This window comes from Mauremys reevesii, linkage group 27 (genome assembly GCF_016161935.1).
Source record: "Mauremys reevesii isolate NIE-2019 linkage group 27, ASM1616193v1, whole genome shotgun sequence".
Classification (NCBI taxonomy): Eukaryota; Metazoa; Chordata; order Testudines; family Geoemydidae; genus Mauremys; species Mauremys reevesii.
This window is the reverse complement of record NC_052649.1, coordinates 440,116-459,723: the sequence shown is the minus strand read 5'-3', so window position 1 is coordinate 459,723 and position 19,608 is coordinate 440,116. Positions and strand designations below refer to the sequence as shown.

The window sequence follows — 19,608 nt, the reverse complement described above, 5'->3', positions numbered from 1 at the left end:
AGCCCCAGGGTGCTAGGTGCTGTACAAACAGAACAAGAATGACCTCCGTGAGTATACCCCTTACAAACCCGCACACAGACTCACCTATTCCCCACCTTAACCCCCTCCCTTCCCCGACTGGCCACAGACCCCCTCTGCCACCAAGATACCTTGTATCCTCCCTGCTTCCCTACACACATGCACAATCCTCTCTCCTACACACACAACTCCCTCTCCTGTCCACGCACCCAATGTAGCATTTCACTTTCCTCAGCCCCACAGCCAGGTCGTGGAAAGCCCCAGCAATGCTGCCCCTAGACCGGGGTGGTCAAACCTTTTGGCCCGAGGGCCACATCTGAGTGGGGAAATTGCATGCAGGGCCATGAATGCAGGGCTGCGGCTGGGGCAGGGGTGCAGGCAGGGGGCTCAGGGCAAGGAGTTGGAGTGGAGGAGGGGTGCAGGGGGCTCAGGGAAGGGGGTTGGGGTGCAGGAGGGGGTGCACAGTGCGGGAGGGGGCTCAGGGCAGGGATGGTTGTGGAGTGTGGGGGTTGGGGCCGGGGGTTGGGGTGCAGGCAGGGGGCTCAGGGCAAGAAGTTGGGGTGGAGGAGGGGTGCAGGGGGCTCAGGGAAGGGGGTTCAGGTGCAGGAGGTCCCTGGGGGGGTGTGTGTACAGAGGGCTCTGCGTGCTGCCCTTGCCTGTGGGTACCTCCCCCGAAGCTCCCATTGGCCGGGAACGTGCAAGAGCAGCGCACGGAGCTCTCTGCCCCCCCTCCCCCAGTGGTACAGAGGCAATCCCATGGGCCGAATTCGGGCCGTAGTTTGCCCACCACTGCCCTAGAGGGTCCTAAACCCCACCTGGGAGCTCAGAACCGCAGGCGGGCACTTTGCACAAGAATAGGCAGAAATGTAAGCAGACGCACATGGGGGGTGGTACAGACAAGACAGACAGCCGTTGCGTCTGCAGGCCTCCTGAAATACCTTGTTGATGAACGGGACCCAGCCCCGTGCGCAGCCGCCAGGAACGGGAGCGGGCAGTGGTGGCAGAGAGGGCTTCACAGCAGTGGTGTTACTTCGTTTGCAGATATACGGCAGAGCAGTTACACACTTCTGGTCCCCCCAGTCCTCTTCAGGGAAAAGGAGAGAGCATGCGACTTCCCTCTCCATGCTCCATGCTCCAGGCAGCCGGTGGAACTAACTCCCTCGACTGGAAGGGGCTTTGCTATTGCAAGGACCTTGGGGCCTCCGTATACCAGCTACCTCGAATATTAACCTCATGGTGGGACATTTGTGCCGGGCGTGTGCAGAGGGGACGAGTGTGTGTGGGGGGTCTGTCATGCAGGACTCACCTGCACAGTCCATGGTGGGTACGTGGGATACTGGCTGGATTAGTCAGAGCAAGGGACTTGGGGTCAGGACTTGATTCTCAGCTCTGCCAGTCACTTGCTGGGCAAGCCAGTGCTCCCCGCCCCCCAAGATTCCCCCCGGGGCTGACTCCAGAGGTACCTCCCATTGACTTCACTGGTGGGTGCTCAGCACCTCTGAGAACAGGCCCAAGGTGTCTCCAGGCTGGGCTCCCAAAAACAGAGGCACTTACGAAAATGTTGGTTCCCCCTCCCTCCATGCCTTAGCTCCCCCATCAGTGAATCGGGGCTCATGGTACTGAGCCACCTGGCCGGAGGGGCTCCCAGAGGGGTCACTGACGGTGCTTTGAGATCGCTGCTCCAGTAGTGCGGCCATTCGCCTAACACGTACAAACCTCTCACCTCTGCTGGCCGTCACGTACACGCACTTCTTCTCCTTGCTGATTGGCCGCGGCTTGCCCGGCGCCCAGGAGATGAAGTTCAGGAGGGAGCTGTCGGACCACCTGCAGAAGGCGAGGGCGGGAAGTGTCAGCAGCTGCATGTGGAAGGGGGTGGGAGACGAGGCTACCGAGCAGGCAGGCAGGCTCTCGCACTCAGAGCCGGGTCTGAGAAGTGGTGATTCCTGCAGCGCAGGCTCCTTGCTGGGCAGCTCTCCCTGCGCCCCCTGCTGCTGCCCATTCAGCTGGGTGCACTCACCCGCCATGAGCCGCTCATAATCAAGAGGGTGGGCTTCAAAGCAGCCAGTGTGGTGGAACAGCTGAGGAGTAAATCTGCTCCCATCCAAGCCCAGGGGAGCCTGGTCACCGACTGCAGGGGAGATGGGGCCAGGAGGGAGCTGTGGGTGCAGGTATCACTACTGCCCTCTGCTGGTAGCACAGGCAGACCTGCGCACGCATGGGGCTGGAGCTCCTATTCCACTCCCAGGCCAGGCACCGCTCATTGCAGACCCCCTGTCCAGGGGAGCTCCCAGACGAACGTTAGACAAGATGTGTCCGTCGAGAGGAGAGTGGGGAAGGGGAAACAGGGGTGCAGACTGTGTGTTTACACCATGAAGGCCCATGCATAGCACCACAGACTACACCTGGGTGAATTCTGATTCCTGGGGCAGAAGGTTTAATACCCCATCAACTGAGCGCAGCCCACACCCGCTCAGCACGTCACACTGGCCCTCTTCTAACAGTGCTTTAATCTCATAGAATCATAGAATCTCAGGGTTGGAAGGGACCTCAGGAGGTATCTAGTCCAACCCCGTGCTCTCATGCAGAGCTTCACAAGCCTGCCACAGGCTTAGCCAACAGGGGCTGGCTGGTTAGTGCAGCAGCAGAGGCTTGTGCTTTAAGACACAGGTTTGATGCCCACTGCCGACGGCCCACCCGGGGAATGGTGCTGCACTTGCTGGAATGAAACTCGCAGCAGCAGCTGCTCGAGGGGGTGTTGCAGCCTGCCTGGGGGTGCTGATGGGAGCAGAGCAACGGCGCTCCGTCCCAGCTGAGGGGGAGGTAGCCGGGCCTGCTTTCTTCATGACTTGTGCTCAGCGTGACTGGAGCTGGCTTGTCAGCGTTGGCTGCTTGCTCTCTAGGCTGGAGAGGCATTTCCAGCTGGGATGAGCTGGGGAATCCAGAGTCCTGCCCCAGTGTCCCCACTACAGCTGGAATTTAACGTGGGGTTCCCGGTTGGATTTGCACTGAAACGCAATCCTCGTTACGGGGGGGAGGCATGAAGGAAGGTGAGAGGATGCATGGGGAAGGGCGGGGGAGGGGAGACTCACTTGAATCGCCCGTCGTTTTCATAGGTGTGCAACCCGATCCACCAGTGCTGCTCCTGGCCCCTGGAGAACTGGGGAATCAAAACACGGGACACGTCAGCATCTCAGGCAGAGCCGAGAGAAGAGCAAATCCAGCAGGGCCCCATTCAGGCAATGCCTTCTCTGCCGGGACCTACAGGAGCCGCCTGAGCCCGGCCCTCAGTCTGGGCTGCGGCCAGCAGTTTCTCCAAGCTTTCCCAGGGCCTAGAGAACCCGGCACAGGTGCCCTGTGGCTATTGCGGGCTGGCTGGGCGATGAGCTGTGTGCAGCCTCCCCGTCCCTCCTAGACCCTGCGGTGCCTTTCTCAGAAGGGGAAGATGCTCAGTACCCACCCACCCTCCTCCTCCTCCCTTCTCTTCATGCAGCAGCTTGGGGGGACCAATGAGATGCTTTTGCTGGTGCCAGTCAGTGGCTTCATGCACCAGCCAGTGCAATGCACCACAGCCCTAAGGCCAGCGCTCAGTGACACGCAGGTGTCCGACAATGGCCCACGGATGCCCCACGCTTGGCTACGTTCTACCTTCTTCAGGCTCTGGCCCAAAAAATCCAGCTCAGCTTGGTTATGAACAGACACCAGCTCGGCTTGAAACCAGGTGCAGATCCGCTGAGCCTGCACCCAGGTGGAGTGATGCTCAAAGAATTTGTATTCTGCGTCCTGATATTTCACCCACTCTTTGCTGCCTGTGGACACAGAAGCAGAGACAAGACGAGGCTGTGCATTGTGACGCGGGCTCAGCCGGGGAAAGCAGTGACAGAGCGAGGAGACAATCTGTTCTTACAGTAACAGGCCCGTCAGCAGCCCTCTGTACAGCTTCCTTTGCATCTGTCACTCTTGCCACAGGTGCTGGAAAGCAACAAGCAAGGGGGTCTCCCTTTGGCAAGCTGGAGACGTTTTAGTACCGTGAGAAACTGACCGTGCCAATGAAGAGTGGAGCCCACGCTGTGCGAGCTTTCCCTATGCAGCTCTGCCAGTGCCCCTCACACCTGATCTGCAACCCCTCCCGCTGTTCCAGCTCTGGGATCTCCCTGCATCCCTGTTCAGACCCCTCAGTCCTGATCTCCAGCATCCTGCGCTAGTCCCTGCCTGGCCCTCCTCTCCCAGCTCTGCTGTTGGCCCTCAAGCCGGAGCTACACACCCCGTGTCATGGCAGTCTTGCCTTCTCCACTGCCTTGTCTGTTCTGCCAATTTCCCTTACTCCTGACCTGCAGCGCTCTCTGCTATCAGAGCGAGACTCGGGGCCCCCAGCAGCACAGCTCTGCCGATGCACTTCAGTCCTGCCCTGCCAGCCCAGCCCTTCCCCCTTGCCTCCCTGCTCCGCTGATTCTGCGTGGCTCTTCCACCCCGACGGCACCGCCGGGGTTCTAGGGCAGAGTGCTCTAAGCAAGCCATGCTGCACGGGGATCGGGTCATGCGGCCACGTTCAGGGGCTAGGCGGAGGGAAAACGTCTTGCACTTTGGCTCCTCCCTTGCACTTCCAGCGGGGACTCACGAGGTGGGTGGTTAAGGCCACGGCTCCCACGCTCCTGGGCCCAGAACGAGCCCGAGGGTGCCCTGGGTTGCTCTCCAACGGGATCAATGCGTGTTTGTGGCTAAGGGCATTTACCCACCAACGCCATCCCCCCTTCTGGCACTGCGTGGCTGCTGGCCCTTACTGAACGGCAGTGACATCCAAGCCAAGGCCGAGCAATCCCTTCGGGACGGGTCAGTATCTGGGGTGGGGGAGCAGCACACCACGGGAGATCGCCTGCAGACGGAAGGACGGGCTCTGTGTCATCCTTGTTACACAACAGCACAGCTGTGCCCCAGTGGGGAGCCTGGCCAGTGTGGGAAGGACGGCACCACCCCTCGCTCTGGGCATCTCAGGATTGCACAATGGCCTCTCCAGAGACACACCCAAATATTCAGCCTCTTTCCAAACTCACATTCTAGCTTCGCAGCCCAGTAACCCCTCACTGGGGCCAACTGCATCCCGGGCCTCGAGAACAGCTGCCTGCTTGGTTTAGTAACTCTGTCGCTTTGGGTTATGGCCCAGAGCCCCCCTTCCCTGCCACTGCTGAGACCCTGATGCCCAACAGAACAAATTCACTCCTGGGAGAGCTCTAGTGACTCCTCTGGGGTTGCGCCTCCTCACACGATGGGGGAATTTTGCCCATCAGACATCCAACTCTCTTTGCCGAGACATCCGTCCATTTCACCCACAGCCTGCTTGTTTCATTAAACAGCATTTGCAAAACTTCACATACAGTTTGGAGAACGACTAGTCTTGTGGCTGGAATGCAGGTTTGGGAGCCAGGACTCCTGGGTCCTTGTGTGATGCTGGGCAAGTCATGCCGCGTGCCTCAGTTTCCCCCTCTGTAAAACGGGGCCAGCGATACTGACCGAGCTCCAATGAGGGTTATGAAGCTTTGCTCATTAACGTTGTTGGGTGGGAGGCACCATGGAAGGACAGACACGTCCACACAGGGGAGACAGACGCTTCGTTGGACAGGCACTCAGTCATGCAAGGTGGATACAAACAGGGGAGATACACTCAAGAGGCAGACTCTTCCCAGACACACGCACACCCCACGAGATCATAGAACCATAGACTATCAGGGTTGGAAGGGATCTCAGGAGGTATCTAGTCCAACCCCCTGCTGAAAGCAGGACCAATCCCCAGACAGATTTTTGCCCCAGATCCCTAAATGGCCCCCTCAAGGATTGAACTCACAACCCTGGGTTTAGCAGGCCAATGCTCAAACCTCTGAGCTATCCTTCGCTCCTCCCCCCCGCAACAAACACATGCCCTCGGGATGTGGGCACGCTCATCGGGGGAGGCAGACAGCAGGAGATGCGCAGAGACTCCAATGCGTACGGAAATCTCCAGGAGATGATTCAGTAACACACCTTGGGTGGGGATCTCTGGCTCCTTCACATCAGCACCTGTTCAAACACAGAGGAGAAAGGGGATGAGAGAGGGATGAGCGATGCTCCTGAATTCAGCTCAGCTCCTGCCTGCGGGCCTCAGCAGCTCAGATTCCTGCAAGGAAGACGTTCTCCCCCTTTACGTTCAGGCCTGCGCCACGTCTGAAGAATCCACTCAGACTGATTTCAATTAAATAAAAGTAACTTCCCAAGCCAAGTGGTTTTGGCTGGCAGCAGCTTCCTCTGGCTTTCATACCACTTCTGAATTATGGATCACCTGCTTCCGGAGCCTGCTGACATTCTCGCGCTCTGCTGTCCAGGACCTGGGGGGGCGGGATGTGTATGGATAATGACCTCTAATCACAGGGCTATCAGAGCAGTGCAGCAGCTGTTGGCACCTGCAGGGGGTTTGCAGTGATGGGAGGGAGAAGGGGAATTTTTATTTCATGAATTTGGAGCTGGTGAAAGGTGCAGGACAGACATCCCTAGGGAGGGACGCCCCCCTGTGAATCCACAGGGCAAGCGTTGCATGGACAATAGCAGCAGCAGCTTCACACAGCCACTGCCTGCAACCCTGACCGGGAATCACACAGGCCAGAATTCAAAAGCAATCAGCACTCCCAGCTGTGGCCGGCTTTTCCCAATTGCTCGGCCCCCAGCGTGCTGAGGCCTTATGAAAAATCTGGCCCTAAATCTCACCATGGGGGGCTGGGGAGCGGTGCTGGGGGTTGAGGACTTGGGAAAAAATCCAGCCCTTATCTGGGTGCCTAAGAGTGAACTGAGCTCTTCGGAAAGTTTGTCCCTTGGTCTATTGGAGATTTGGTCAATTTAGCAACTGGACCGAGGCTCCGGACACTTTGAAGACAGGCCACTGAGGAGCTCTCAGGTTGCTGGTAATGACTCTGGGCCAGTGCCAACCTGCCCTGGAGCGCAAGCCAGACTCCAAGTGCCAGACTCCAAGTGCCCCCAGCCAGCCAGCTCCCTGCGAATCGACCCAGGGTTTCAGTTTTTGCTCCGGCAGCAGCGTCCTCAGAAGCCCCCGGATTTGCTATTCGGTCTGAAGGGGCACGAAGCATGGGGAAGATCGAAGAGATAAAAGTGCATCAAGCAAGACCGTCCCTTCTGCTCTCTAGGGGTTTTGCGGATGTGTATAAATAAACCACTCAAGCGCCACTCTGGTGGTTTACAACAGTATCAGGAACCTGCAATAACAATTCAGCCTTAAAGGCAGAGGAGTTGTGTGCCTGGGCACGTGTATATTTAGAACAGGTTTTCTAATCTATCTACACACACACACACCCCGACACACACCCCCTCCAGGCGCCCATTACACACACACACACAAAATGCATCTTCTATAAACATCACAAAAAAAAAATAATAATCAAGCTTAGAAACGTTTTGTAATTGCTTAAATCTCATTTATCCGTAAGCTTCCGTCCGCCCCAAACTTCCCTAACAAGCTCAGACATTAGCCCTTCAGGGCAACTAAGCTCATGGTACATTTCAAGCTTCAGTTACCTTGGCTGGAGAGGTCTCAAAAAACTAGGGCTTAGATTCTTCCATTAACAATGGGAGAAATGGATTATTTTCCATCCTGCTGTAACTCCAACAGTGGAAGGGATTTGGCTCAAAAAAGAAAAATCACCTTTATGCCGAAGCCAAATCTGAACCGTGCCAGCCCCGGAGGTGAACATTTCCGAGCGATATGAGCGTGTGAACACAGAGGGGTGGGGGGTTTACAATGGAAATAGTTTTAATGACACCCCAACTACTGTAATTATATGCATGCCTGCTACAACTGGCCTCAGTATCTCTGTGCCCCTCAGGACCCTATCAGGAACCACCTTACCTCCCGGGGCGTTGAGAGACTAAATTCAGTAACATCTGTGAATCACTCAGACACGGTGCTGCTGTGTGTCACAGAAAAGCCCTGTCGGAAATTAACAATTCTGTATTCAGAGCTGAGTTTGGACGGGGTGCAACAAATGATGGGAGGCAGCGTAGCCTAGTGGATGGGACTAGGACTCAGGAGACTGGGTTCAATTCCTGGCTCTGCCACTGCTTTGCTGGGTGACCTTGGGCAAGTTACTGCCCTGCGCCTCAGTTTCCCCATATGTAAAATGGGGATAACAATACTGACCTCCTTTGTAAAGCGCTCTGGGATCAGTGGATGAAAGACGCTAGATAAGAGATACAGTATTTATTACTGTTAAACAAAGCTTGAGGCCACACACTGAATGATTAAGTTAAAAATTAATACTGAAGATCTGCTCATGCAGTGAGCACTATCCTGTGCACTGAATACAGCGGGGCCCTGTGGAAAACGGAGCATGTGACCATGTAATTAAAGACTGTTTCATAACGCATATACAGAACAGGGCTGAATTAAGGTTAAGCAGGAAACCACAACTCTGGAATTTCCCAACTTTGGAACGCTTTGGAATGCTTGCAGGTTTTTTTTTTGCGGTGCGATGTATATTTCAGAAAACTCAACCTCTCCTCACTGGTTGTGCGCTGTGAGTTTTGGGAGTCTACACTATATTCTTCATACAAACCAGCAGGCTGAATCCCTGCTTTAAGCAAGAAACTCAATGGAACCATAAACGACTGAGTCGTAACCAATTCCTCCTTATTTCAACGGCTATCCAGGGATTTGGTCCAAAACTCCTTCACAGCTTTGAAAATTTCACCCATACAAATGGACAAAGGATCTGTCTTCACTTCCTGTCTCAAACTGTCATGTGGGCTCACTGTGATTAAAAACGGTTACAGCGATGGACAGCCAACATTTTAACAAAGTGCTCCCACAAAATTACTCCTCGCCCGCCGGCAACCCTGCCTCTGTGTATGGTCATGCACAGATCAGAGGAATGAAGTCACTGGTTTTCCCATTTAAACAAAACTACTTGCTCATAAAAATAACCCGAACCGCTTGGCAAACAAACTTAAGTGCATTTGCCGAAAAAATTTAGATTCCGCTCCTTAAGCCCGTCAGTGTGTTGACAGTACTGCGGGGAGTGTGGGGAGGGGGGGTGTCAGCGTGTGTAATTTGAAGAGTGTGAGCATCTGTGTGTGTGGAGCTTTCAGGGGAGCCTTGGTGGGTGGAGATTTCCTCCCTCCAGGAATTTTTCAGAAACATCTGCAGCTTGGTGCTCTTCCATTCTACCCAGGTTATTGTCCCAACCCCGTCCCCGGAGTTTCCGAGTGCCTCCTGGTCGCGCTTTGAGCGATGCGACTGACACCTGTCATGTGTTCCATCTTCTCGCTCCCTGTGTGTGGGGTAGGGCAGTGTTTTGGGGGGCTGTTTGGGGGTTTTTCCCCCTCTCCTCAATCTGGTGCATTCTGAAGGCAGAACTTTTCCTCCTCAAATGTAGCTACACATGCTCCCCAGCAAGACATCAGCTCTGGCCAGGAAGGCTTAAGGCATGTCTACACTGCCAAACGGGGTGTGTGGGTTTGACTCGGGTTAACTAACTCAGGTTAAAACAGCAGTGAAGACACAGCAACTTGGGTTAACTGGGTGAGTTCAACCCCAGGCTCCTGTCTAGGCTTGAGGCTGAGCTGCTACGTTACCCTTTCTTTACTGCTACTGTAACCCAAGTTAAGAACACCCTTATTTTCGCAGCGCCGACACAGCCTTGGTTACATCCAGAAAGGCGGCTCCATCTCAGGCAGAGAAAACTCCCTACACTGCCTTGGTGACAGACTCCAAACAAGCAGCCCCTGAGAGTCCCCATCATTGATCCCTTCAGACCCCTTTCCTACCACACAGGGGGGCTGGCAGGCTGAATTCGCCCATGTCTGTGACGTGATCCGAGATCAGCGGATGGAATGAACGTAATATAAGAACGGCTGTACCGGGTCAGACCAATGGTCCATCTAGCCCAGTATCCTGTCTACCGACAGTGGCCAATGCCAGGTGCCCCAGAGGGAGTGAACCTAACAGGTAATGATCAAGTGATCTCTCTCCTGCCATCCATCCCCACCCTCTGACAAACAAACAGAGGCTAGGGACACCATTCCTTACCCATCCTGGCTAATAGCCATTAATGGACTTAACCCCCAAGAATTTATCCAGTTCTCTTTTAAACGCTGTTATAGTCTTAGCCTCCTCAGGCAAGGAGTTCCACAGGTTGTCTGTGCACTGCGTGAAGAAGAACTTCCTTTTATTTGTTTTAAACCTGATGCCCATTAATTTCATTTGGTGGCCCCTAGTTCTTGTATTATGGGAATCAGTAAATAACTTTCTCCACATCACTCGTGATTTTATACACTGCATTCTCCCGGTTTGCCCTGCCCCCGCCCTGTGCCCCTCTCCCCGTTACCTTTGGGCAGTTTGCAGATCCAGTCCAGCTGTGACTCACACTGCATCGGCATCCACTGCAAGGACGCCAGGTCCAGCACTGCACAGTTACGGATGTCGTCATCGTCATGGTTACTGCGGTCAAAGTTGTGGTAGAAAAACTGGGAGCCGGGAAAGATGGGCAGAGTTAGAGCCTGCAAACCCACGGGAACTGGAGTCACCCCACTGGGCTGGACAATTGGCCCTTATCGTCTGGTCTCCTGGTGCAATGGATCGGAGGGTTGATCCATCTATAGCGCTCTGGCATTCTGACTCAGAGCACAGCCAGTGCCTGATGCTTCAGATGCGAGCAAACCCTTCCCAGAATGCACCCAGCCAGCTGTGCAATGCTGTACCCCCAGAGTGCCCAGCTAATCCCAGCAGCAGCCCCATCTCAGCCTCATTCCCTCTGCCCTACACCTTGCATCTGTGCATAAGTGGGTGTGAAAAGTTCCAGGCCAGGACAGTTGTGCTTTCCATCCATTTTGGACACACGGCGCAGGGCACTGGGGAATGGGATCCCAATCTCTAATATGGGTCAAAAAATGATTCAGCCATTTTTCTAATATGTGGCCACAGTAGCTGTCCTGTGGTGGAATCAGAGTCAGGTGGGAGCAGGGACTTGTGTCTTTCTCTCTGTCAAAGCCCAATGCTGCAGTCACTGTCCTGTAGAAGGATCAGACATGAAGGATTAGGCCAGTGGTTTTCAACCTGGGGCCCGCAGACCCTGGGGGTCACAGATTATGTCAAAGATTTCCAAAGGGGTCCGTGCCCCCGTTCAAAATCTTTTAGGGGTCCGCAAATAAAAAAGGTTGAAAAACACCGGATTTGGTAAAAGGAAAGTCGAGCCTCTATGGCCTCTCCATGATGCCTTTCAGACATTACACCAGTCCGCTTCTGGTGGCTCTCCATCCATCCAGCCAGGAGGAAGGGAAGAGTCCCAGTGACTTTGTCAAAGAGACAAGGGGACAACCCCGCAGCCTTACCAGTATTATCCTGTCTCAATAAAACAGCTTTCAGTGCCCAAGCAGATGTGTGAATGATCATCCCAGGGAGACGGAAAGACAAGGTGCTGGCCACTTGTGGTTAGTAAAAAGTTCATTTTGCAAGTCAGAGGATCAGATCCTCAGCGGGTGCAAATCAGCAAACCTCCGTTAACGTCAATAGAGTAACACCTGCTTGCACCAGCTCTGGATCTGTTCTGTGGTGCCCTGACCAAATTCCAAATGGGTAACAGTCACCTTCTGCCTCCCTAAAATTCCCCCTGCAGACGCTGCTTCCTCTCCTGAATTACCACACAGCACTGCTGAACAGCTGCTGTTGTCCACCCCAGAGGTGGCTGCATTTCAGCAACAGGCGAAGTGGCTCCTCTCTATCTATCTACATTGATGGTTTGCAGTCAGTGTGTCCAGCACTTTGAGGTCTTTGGATGCCGGTTTGCCACCCCCACAGAGCACGTGGCCGCCCTGCTTGCCTCTCAGCTCATGGCACTGCTGATCTGGCACCTGTTCCTGTGCAAAGCTCATCTGCACTCACCCCGAGGCCGTCGCTCCACCTCCAGCTCCTCTCTGCTCCAGGATCCCGCCGGTTCAAGCCGATCCAGAACCAGTGCTGCTCATGGATCTCCGGTTCCGATTCGCTGGAAGAAACCACACGGAGCTGGTGAACTGTGGGAAGGGGAAACACTTCCTGTCTCCTTCCTTTGGCATGGAGCTGGAGGGGGAGCTATTAGGAAGAATGCCCAGGGCCAGTTCTAATGCCCCCGGATGCACCGCAGTGAGAATGGGCAAAGCGCAGGTGGTATATCCCACAATGCATCTGCAAACATGATTTTATCCCCATCCCCAGGAACACCAGTGGAAAAAAATCATGTGCACACCCACTTCAGGCATGCATGTGTGCATGCTTTGCCTACAGCGTACACCCTGCCTAGGCACCGGCAAAACATACATGTATGCACACGTGCACGGATACACACAGACACAGGACATACAAAATGCCACACAGGATCGGACCAACGGCCCAGCTAGTCCAAATACCCTGTCCAAGATGCTTCAGCGGAAGGCACAGGAACCCCCTAGTAGAGAATGATGGAATAACTTGCTCATGGGGGTTTAGTAATTCTGTCGCTTTGGGTTATGGCCCAGAGACCCCCCTCCCTGCCACAGGGGTGAGGGAAGTGGGGGGGAGGGTTGCTCGGGTAGTTATTTAGAGATGCAGTTTCTCATTGGCTTATGCTCTGTAGCAGAAAGCTTTACACTCCTTGATTTCCATCTTTACTGTGTACCCCTGGGTGTTCTCATTATCCATGCAAATGCCTGGAGTCCTGCCAAGGTCTTGGCCTCAAAGAGGTATTGTGGCAATGAGTTCCACAAGCCAATCATCCCTTATGGGAAAAAAGGGTTTCCTCATTTTACGGCTTGCTCCCTATAATTTCACAGAGCAGCTCCTTGTTCTGACAAGGAAGGGTAAATAGCTACACGTTTCTCACCTATCTACTTGCCAATTTATGTTAGTACAGGGGTGTCCATCACCATGGGCTCTGGGCACTGACTCAAGCCTATTCGGTATTTCATACACGTGTCAGGTGCTTGTTGCCTCCCCAAAGTGAAAAGTTCCAGCCTTTTCAGTCTCTTGTACTGTGTACACACATTGACACACACGATACGCACCTGCTCACACTCAGGTCAGTGTACGTGCTTTGCCTACAAAGTCGCACGTATACACACGAGCACACAGACACACACACGCATCTACGCACACAAATACATGCAGACTCTTGTACACGCAGCCACCCTCACATGGGTGCAGGAGTGTATGTGCACGTGCATAGGCACCGACATCCGTGCACACGCCCACGCCCCCTTTCCAACCGACTCCTCACCCAAAGATCTTGTTCAGGGTGTTGGCCACAAAATGCTCCTCCTCGTAGCTGCCCAGGCTGAGCAGCTGCGCCCCCAGGTCACGGCAGAACAGCTGGGCCAGAATCCAGGTCTTTTTGTCCTGCAGCTTGTCGTAGTTAAACACCTGGCATGGGAGAGAGGGGCAGACTCACTGCTCTGCTCAGAGCACGCCCACGGTTCCCTTCTGCTGCTTCCAAGCTGCCCCCTCTCTTGCCTGGGGCATGTTACACGTGATGAGATGCTGAGTCCGCTCCAGCCTGACCCTTGGTGCATCTGGCTGGGCGGCCGAGGCCTGTCTGGTCATGGTGGATTCTCACCTTTTGCAGACCAGGCACCTGCCACTACACCCCACCCCACGGCCAAAGGTGGGCAAGATCCACGGGCAGTTGGGGCCAGCTCCCCGGGGGGGCTCCACACTGTGTTTTAAAGAGCCTCAAATGCCATTCGCAGCCTGGTGACGCACAGGGCCTGTCCCGTAGCACTGGCTGGCCTGTGCAACATGTACCAAGAGCAGCAGAATTTAGCAAGTTACAGAAGCTTAATGCTCCAGCGGAGAGGGGTGGAGGCTCTCCAGCGCTAGCAGGGCCTTATCTGCCATCCCAAATACCTAGAGTTAGGAAAGCCACTCGGCCAGCTCCTCTGCCTCCCGGCCTGCAGCATCCAGTCCTGCGGATGACCAACTGGCTGGGACAGGCAGCCTGCTTTCCATCCTCCACAACGCCAGCAGCAGAGAGACAGACCCAGAGTGACGGAACTACCCCCTGCCTCCAGCCCCTCGCTGCTGTGCAGCTCCTCACACACTAAGGCCAAGGCGCCTTCTCCATCACTCCCTGCCCAGGAGCCAGCTACACTGCCGGTGTTTGGGCTCTGGATGCCCACGGACTGGGGGAGTCCAGCACCTCCAGCAGCACTGGCTCCCCAGGCGTTTGGGGAGAGCAGACCCACAACTCTGTCCCGCCCTCTAGCCAGCCAGGAGGGCTGGAGGGGCGCACGGGGGAGGGATGCTCACCTTGGAACTGGGCCGAGCAGCAGGAGATACATTGTCTGCCCTGCCCATGCAAACCTCCAGGAGCTTCTGCCAGGCTGCTGGGCCTCCAGGGCATCCTGCCTGGGGAGGGCGTGTGTGTGACAGACTCAGTCTGGCTTCCCTGGGTGCACACTCACTCCCTTCCCTCGCTCTCTACAACCACTGCTGTCTCAGCAGCCTCGCAGGGGCACCGGTGAGGGCTCTGCAGGTCGCCTGGTTTCCCTGCAGTGGCCTCTGTAGTCACGGCTGGCGTAGGGTTGCCAGGTGTCCGGTTTTTGACTGAACAGTTCAGTCGAAAAGGGGACCTGGCAATGTCTGGGCAGATGTACTGACCGGACACCAGAAGTCCCGTTACCGTGGGATGACGGAAGGGAAGGGCGGAGAGGCTCTAGCTAGAAGGAAGGAGCAAGCAGGGGCAGAGCCTCGGGGGAAGAGGGAGACAAGAGGCCACTGCAGGGGCAAAGGAGGGGGGGGTTTCTGGTTGTCAGCAATTAGAAAGTTGGCAATCCTAGGCTGGCAGCTTTGGGGTGGGATGCAGCCACCCCAAGGACACAGAACGTGTGTGTACACCACACACTAAGCCTGGGTCTGTGGGGCCCGGACTTTCAGTGTTTCCAGCTCTGTGCTTAAGCGTCCACACTGAACTGCAAACCGGGGCTTACACTTGCTGGACCCAGGTCTCACAGCCGTGCTAACGCGTCCACACCGCACTACACAGAGTTTCTGACTTGGATCTGCAGCCTGAGCTGCGTCCACATTGCAAAATGACTGGGCTTGGTCTCCAACCCACCCACTAGCAGTGTCCTAGGACCCGGATCCTGAGTGCTTGCTAACCGGAGTCAGACTGATTTCCATGTGGACGGAAGGGGGGCTTGGATTTGAACCTGAACCAGGGCCTGGATTTAGTATACAGTGTAGACAAACCCAGAGAACCCTACTGTCTTCCCTGGGACACGCTGGCTTCTTACCAGGGCCGGCTTTAGCTAGTGCGGCGCCCGATTCGTGGGGCTTGTACTCACCGGGCGGCGCTGCAAGTCTTCGGCGGCACTTTGGATTGCTGCACTCTGGCCGGGGGAGCGGGGCTGCGGGACTTGCCGCGCTGGGGCCAGAGCTCTGGCTGGGGGAGCGGGGCCGCGGGACTTGCCGCTCTGGCTGGGTGCGGGGCCCTCTTCGGCGCAGGGCCCGATTTGGGGGAATCAGCCTAAAGCCGGCCCTGCTTCTTACCTTGTAGCAATGTCGGAGCTTGGGGTCCGAGCTCCATCCCTGGGGGCACGAGCCGGTGAGGCTGGGCGTCGGGTACGGGGCTGGTAACTCGGGGTTCACTGGGGTGCCCTGGTTCTGTCTGCAGATGTACTTGGCCTTGAACGTGCTGCAGTTCTTCACCTCCCATAGCCCCATGGAGCTCCCCGTGGCCAGGGCGACGCAGCCGCCTTTGTTGTAACCTGGAACGCTCGTGGAAAGGGGACAGAGAGGGGGACACAGTTTGAGCCTAGATAGCGGAGTGTGGAACCCGGCCACCTACCCCTGGTGTCACAGGCCCCCGCCTGGGGATATCTTCACTGGCCCTTCCCCCTACCACCGGGTGGGCACCAAGTAGACAGCATGAGTACAGACCCCACTGCTGCCCTGGGGCATCCAGGCTGGCGGTGCCACCCTCCAGAGGGTAGAATGGGTGGGGAATGGAGAAGTTATGCAATGGGGATGGGGGACGAGTGGGACTGATCCCCTCCCCCTCAGGGCCCATAGGAAGTTGAAATGGACCAGAGCTGCCAGGGGCAGGCAGGAGCATCCCTTACAGGATGCGCCCCAGTGTCTCCTGCTGACTGGTTCCCGTACTGGGGCTGCCATGGGAGCTGGCCCCACAGCCCAAGAGATTGGACTGCGGTGGCGTTTTCCTTTGTCCAGTTCCCTCCCACGGCTCTTTGTTATCCGCCCCGTGCGCGGCTCCAGATGGGCTCCCCTCCCTGCTTGGGGTCTACTCCCTTCACATCCAGGACGATGCGGAGGTAGAAAGAGCTGCCGCCGTTAGCTGGCCACTGCTCCTCCGGCCATCGGCGTCTGGCCCTGCACTCCTTGCCACGGCAATGCTCAGGGAACACAGGCTGCCATGTGTCTTGCTGGGGAGGAGAATGATGGGAAATTGGGGAAGGGAACGAACACCCCACCCCACCCCCCAGCTGGCTCCTGTGCCATTACCGGGCTGGTCGCGGTTCCAGTGGGTGTACATGACCTCGTCGCCGCTCAGCCAGCGGAAAGCGCCCGTCGCATTGATGTCCTGCAGCGCCGTCCAGAAATACTCCCTGTCCCAGCCATAGATGAGGCTGCTGACGTACGCCTGCTCAAACCTGACACGGGAGAGCAGTGAGATGCCCTGTGGTTAATCTTCCTCCTCTGTGGCTCTGGTCCTGAGACACGGGCCTATTCCCGCCCTCAGCCCTAGGGCCTGGTGCTTTGACTCAAGCTGTAGAGACTCAGGCTTTTAGAATTTGGGAACCCCAGTTCAATCCCCAGCGGCTGTCACGCAAGGAGTACAGTCTCAGGTGCTTCCTGCTCTGTCCCCTGCTAATTAACTCTGCCGCCTGCTACTCCCGGGGGAATTCTGCACCAACAAATTAAAAATTCTGCGCACAATATTTTAAAATTCTGCAAAATTCTGCATATTTCATTTGTCAAAACAACACAATATAATCACACCAGTTTCAATTATTTTTGGTCATTTATTTCAAAATATCTCTCAGCAAGTATGTCTGTAACAACACAGACAACAAAAAACAATTCAGGAAATGTTTTTTTTGACAAATAGATTCCTTACTAGGCCTATTAATACAGAACTCAGAGTAATAATTCATTTAAACTACAATACAGACACGTATTTCCTGCCCCCCGCCCACCCCGAGAAGCAGTGCAAAGGCTTTGGGGAGTCAGGGGTAACCGAGAAGCTGAGGGAGAGGGAAGTAAATTGTTGGGAAGGAGCCTGGGTGTGAACTTGGAGGGTTGTTGGGTGTGGGTGGGAAAGGTACGGAACAGGTTTCTTGGGGTGGTGGGAAGAGATTGTTAGGGAGCTTCCCCCATGCAGACCCTAGCTGACCCCTAGCCTCTCCCATTCAGTCAGTCTCATCTGCCCCTGTGCCCCCACTCAGCCACTGCCTTGTCTCCCCTCCCCCTGCCCCCATGTGTCTCTGTGCCCCCACTCAGCCACTCCCCTGTCCCCAGGTGTCTCTGTGCCTCCCTCTCACCTATGGCACTGTGCTTCCATTCCCATTCAGCCCCTGCCCGTCTGACCACCCCATAGCACCCCCTGCTGTCTGTCTCCTCATAGCCCCTGTCTCCTGACCTGGCCTGGTAAACTCTGAGAAGAAGGCAACTCTCTCTCTTCCCTGGCTGGATAGCTCAGTGGTTTGAGCTTTGGCCTGCTAAACCCAGGGTTGTGAGTTCAATCCTTGAGGAGGCCACTTAGGGATCTGGAGCAAAAATTGGTCCCGCTAGTGAAGGCAGGGGGCTGGACTCAATGACCTTTCAAGGTCCCTTCCAGCTCTAGGAGATTGGTATATCTCCAATTATTTCCCTGGCTGGCCCTGAGCTGCAGCTTTGTTCTATCACCACAGCGCCCTCTCGTGGGCAAAAGGCGGAACTGCAGCGACATTTCTGCAGAACCTTTTTTTGTGCGCAAAAAAATTACAAATCTGCAGGGCTCGTTAATTATGCACACACACAGTAGCACAGAATTCCCCCAGGAGTATCCTGTGGTATGTACCGTTATTCCCATTACATAGATGAGGGAAAATGGGATGTGACTTGCTTCAAGACTGTGCAGCCAGCCACTCAGTGGCAGAGCTAGAAATAGAAACCAGGGTACTCCCTCCCCATCCCTTCTTCAGACCACAGGCCATCTCTGCTAATGAAGAGATTACGCTGGAGGGTAGGGATAGGATACAGAGGGACCTAGACAAATTAGAGGATTGGGCCAAAAGAAATATGATGAGGTTCAACAAGGACAAGTGCAGAGTCCTGCACTTGGGACGGCAGAATCCCATGCACTGCTACAGACTAGGGACCAAATGGCTGGGCAGCAGTTCTGCGGAAAAGGACCTAGGGGTTACAGTGGATGAAAAGCTGAATATGAGTCATCAGTGTGCCCTTAGTGCCAAGAAGGCTAATGGCATTTTGAGTTGTATAAGTAGGGGCATTTCCAGCAGATCGAGGGATGTTATCATTCCCCTCTACTCAGCACTGGTGAGGCCTCATTTGGAGTACTGTGTCCAGTTTTGGGCCCCACACTACAAGAAGGATGTGGATAAATTGGAGAGAGTCCAGCGGAGGGCAACAAAAATGATTAGGGGGCTGGAGCTCATGACTTATGAGGAGAGGCTGAGGGAACTGGGATTGTTTAGCCTGCAGAAGAGAAGAATGAGGGGGGATTTGATAGCTGCTTTCAACTACCTGAAAGGGGGTTCCAAGGAGGATAGATCTAGACTGTTCTCAGTGGTAGAAGATGACAGAACAAGGAGTAATGGTCTCAAGTTGCAGAGGGGGAGGTTTAGGTTGGACATTAGGAAAAACTTTTTCACTAGTAGGGTGGTGAGGAACTGGAATGGGTTCCCTAGGGAGGTGGTGGAATCTCCTTCCTTAGAGGTCTTTAAGGTCAGGCTTGACAAAGCCCTGGCTGGGATGATTTAGTTGGGGTTGGTCCTGCTTTGAGCAGGGGGTTGGACTAGATGACCTCCTGAGGTCCCTTCCAACCCTGAGATTCTATGATTCTAAGTATTCAGCACCAAGCTGGGGAGTAGGGGATGTGACTCCAGCGACCTCAACTAGGGTTATGGGCGTGTCCCGGAGGGAATGGAAGCCGAACACTCATGGCAGCAGAGCTAATCCCCAGAGCGCACCCACCTGTTGGTGATGGTGACGAGGGTGGCCTCGTAGTCAATGCACATCTTCCGTGCATCACTGTAGGTCACACGGTCTTCTCCTAGCCAATAGCAGGAGGGGCTGTGCCATTTCCAGCCCTGGGGAAAGAGAAGACCATGATGGTAAGACATCTTGCAGACTTTAGTACCATCTGAGCAGATGTGCTTTCCAAACGCCCTTTACCCACAATGCATAATTGTCCAGTGGAACTCGCTGTTACAAGATGTTACTGAGGCCAGGAGCCTAGCAGGATTCAGAAAAGGGATCAGACATGCACCTGAATAAGAACCACCTCTGCAGTTCCACTAACTAGGATAAAACAATCTGCTGGGGATATAAACCCTCTTGCTTCAGGCCACAAGAAACCACTGATGGCC

The 19,608-nt window shown here is 55.0% G+C and overlaps 1 protein-coding gene across 2 annotated transcripts in view; it reads right to left on the bottom strand.

Moving 5' to 3' along the window:
* The window catches only part of MRC2 (mannose receptor C type 2), a 91,211-nt gene that overhangs the window by 11,504 nt on the left and 60,099 nt on the right, over positions 1-19,608 (bottom strand). For both annotated transcript variants that reach the window (XM_039516951.1, XM_039516950.1), the window contains exons 10-20: positions 19,214-19,329; positions 16,520-16,668; positions 15,548-15,765; positions 13,278-13,420; positions 11,930-12,032; positions 10,377-10,515; positions 6,031-6,066; positions 3,664-3,824; positions 3,108-3,175; positions 1,742-1,842; positions 957-1,102 (exon numbers count right to left, since the gene is read on the bottom strand). In XM_039516951.1, the coding sequence (XP_039372885.1) occupies positions 957-1,102; positions 1,742-1,842; positions 3,108-3,175; positions 3,664-3,824; positions 6,031-6,066; positions 10,377-10,515; positions 11,930-12,032; positions 13,278-13,420; positions 15,548-15,765; positions 16,520-16,668; positions 19,214-19,329 (1,380 nt within the window). The remainder of the gene's footprint in view (positions 1-956; positions 1,103-1,741; positions 1,843-3,107; positions 3,176-3,663; positions 3,825-6,030; positions 6,067-10,376; positions 10,516-11,929; positions 12,033-13,277; positions 13,421-15,547; positions 15,766-16,519; positions 16,669-19,213; positions 19,330-19,608) is intronic.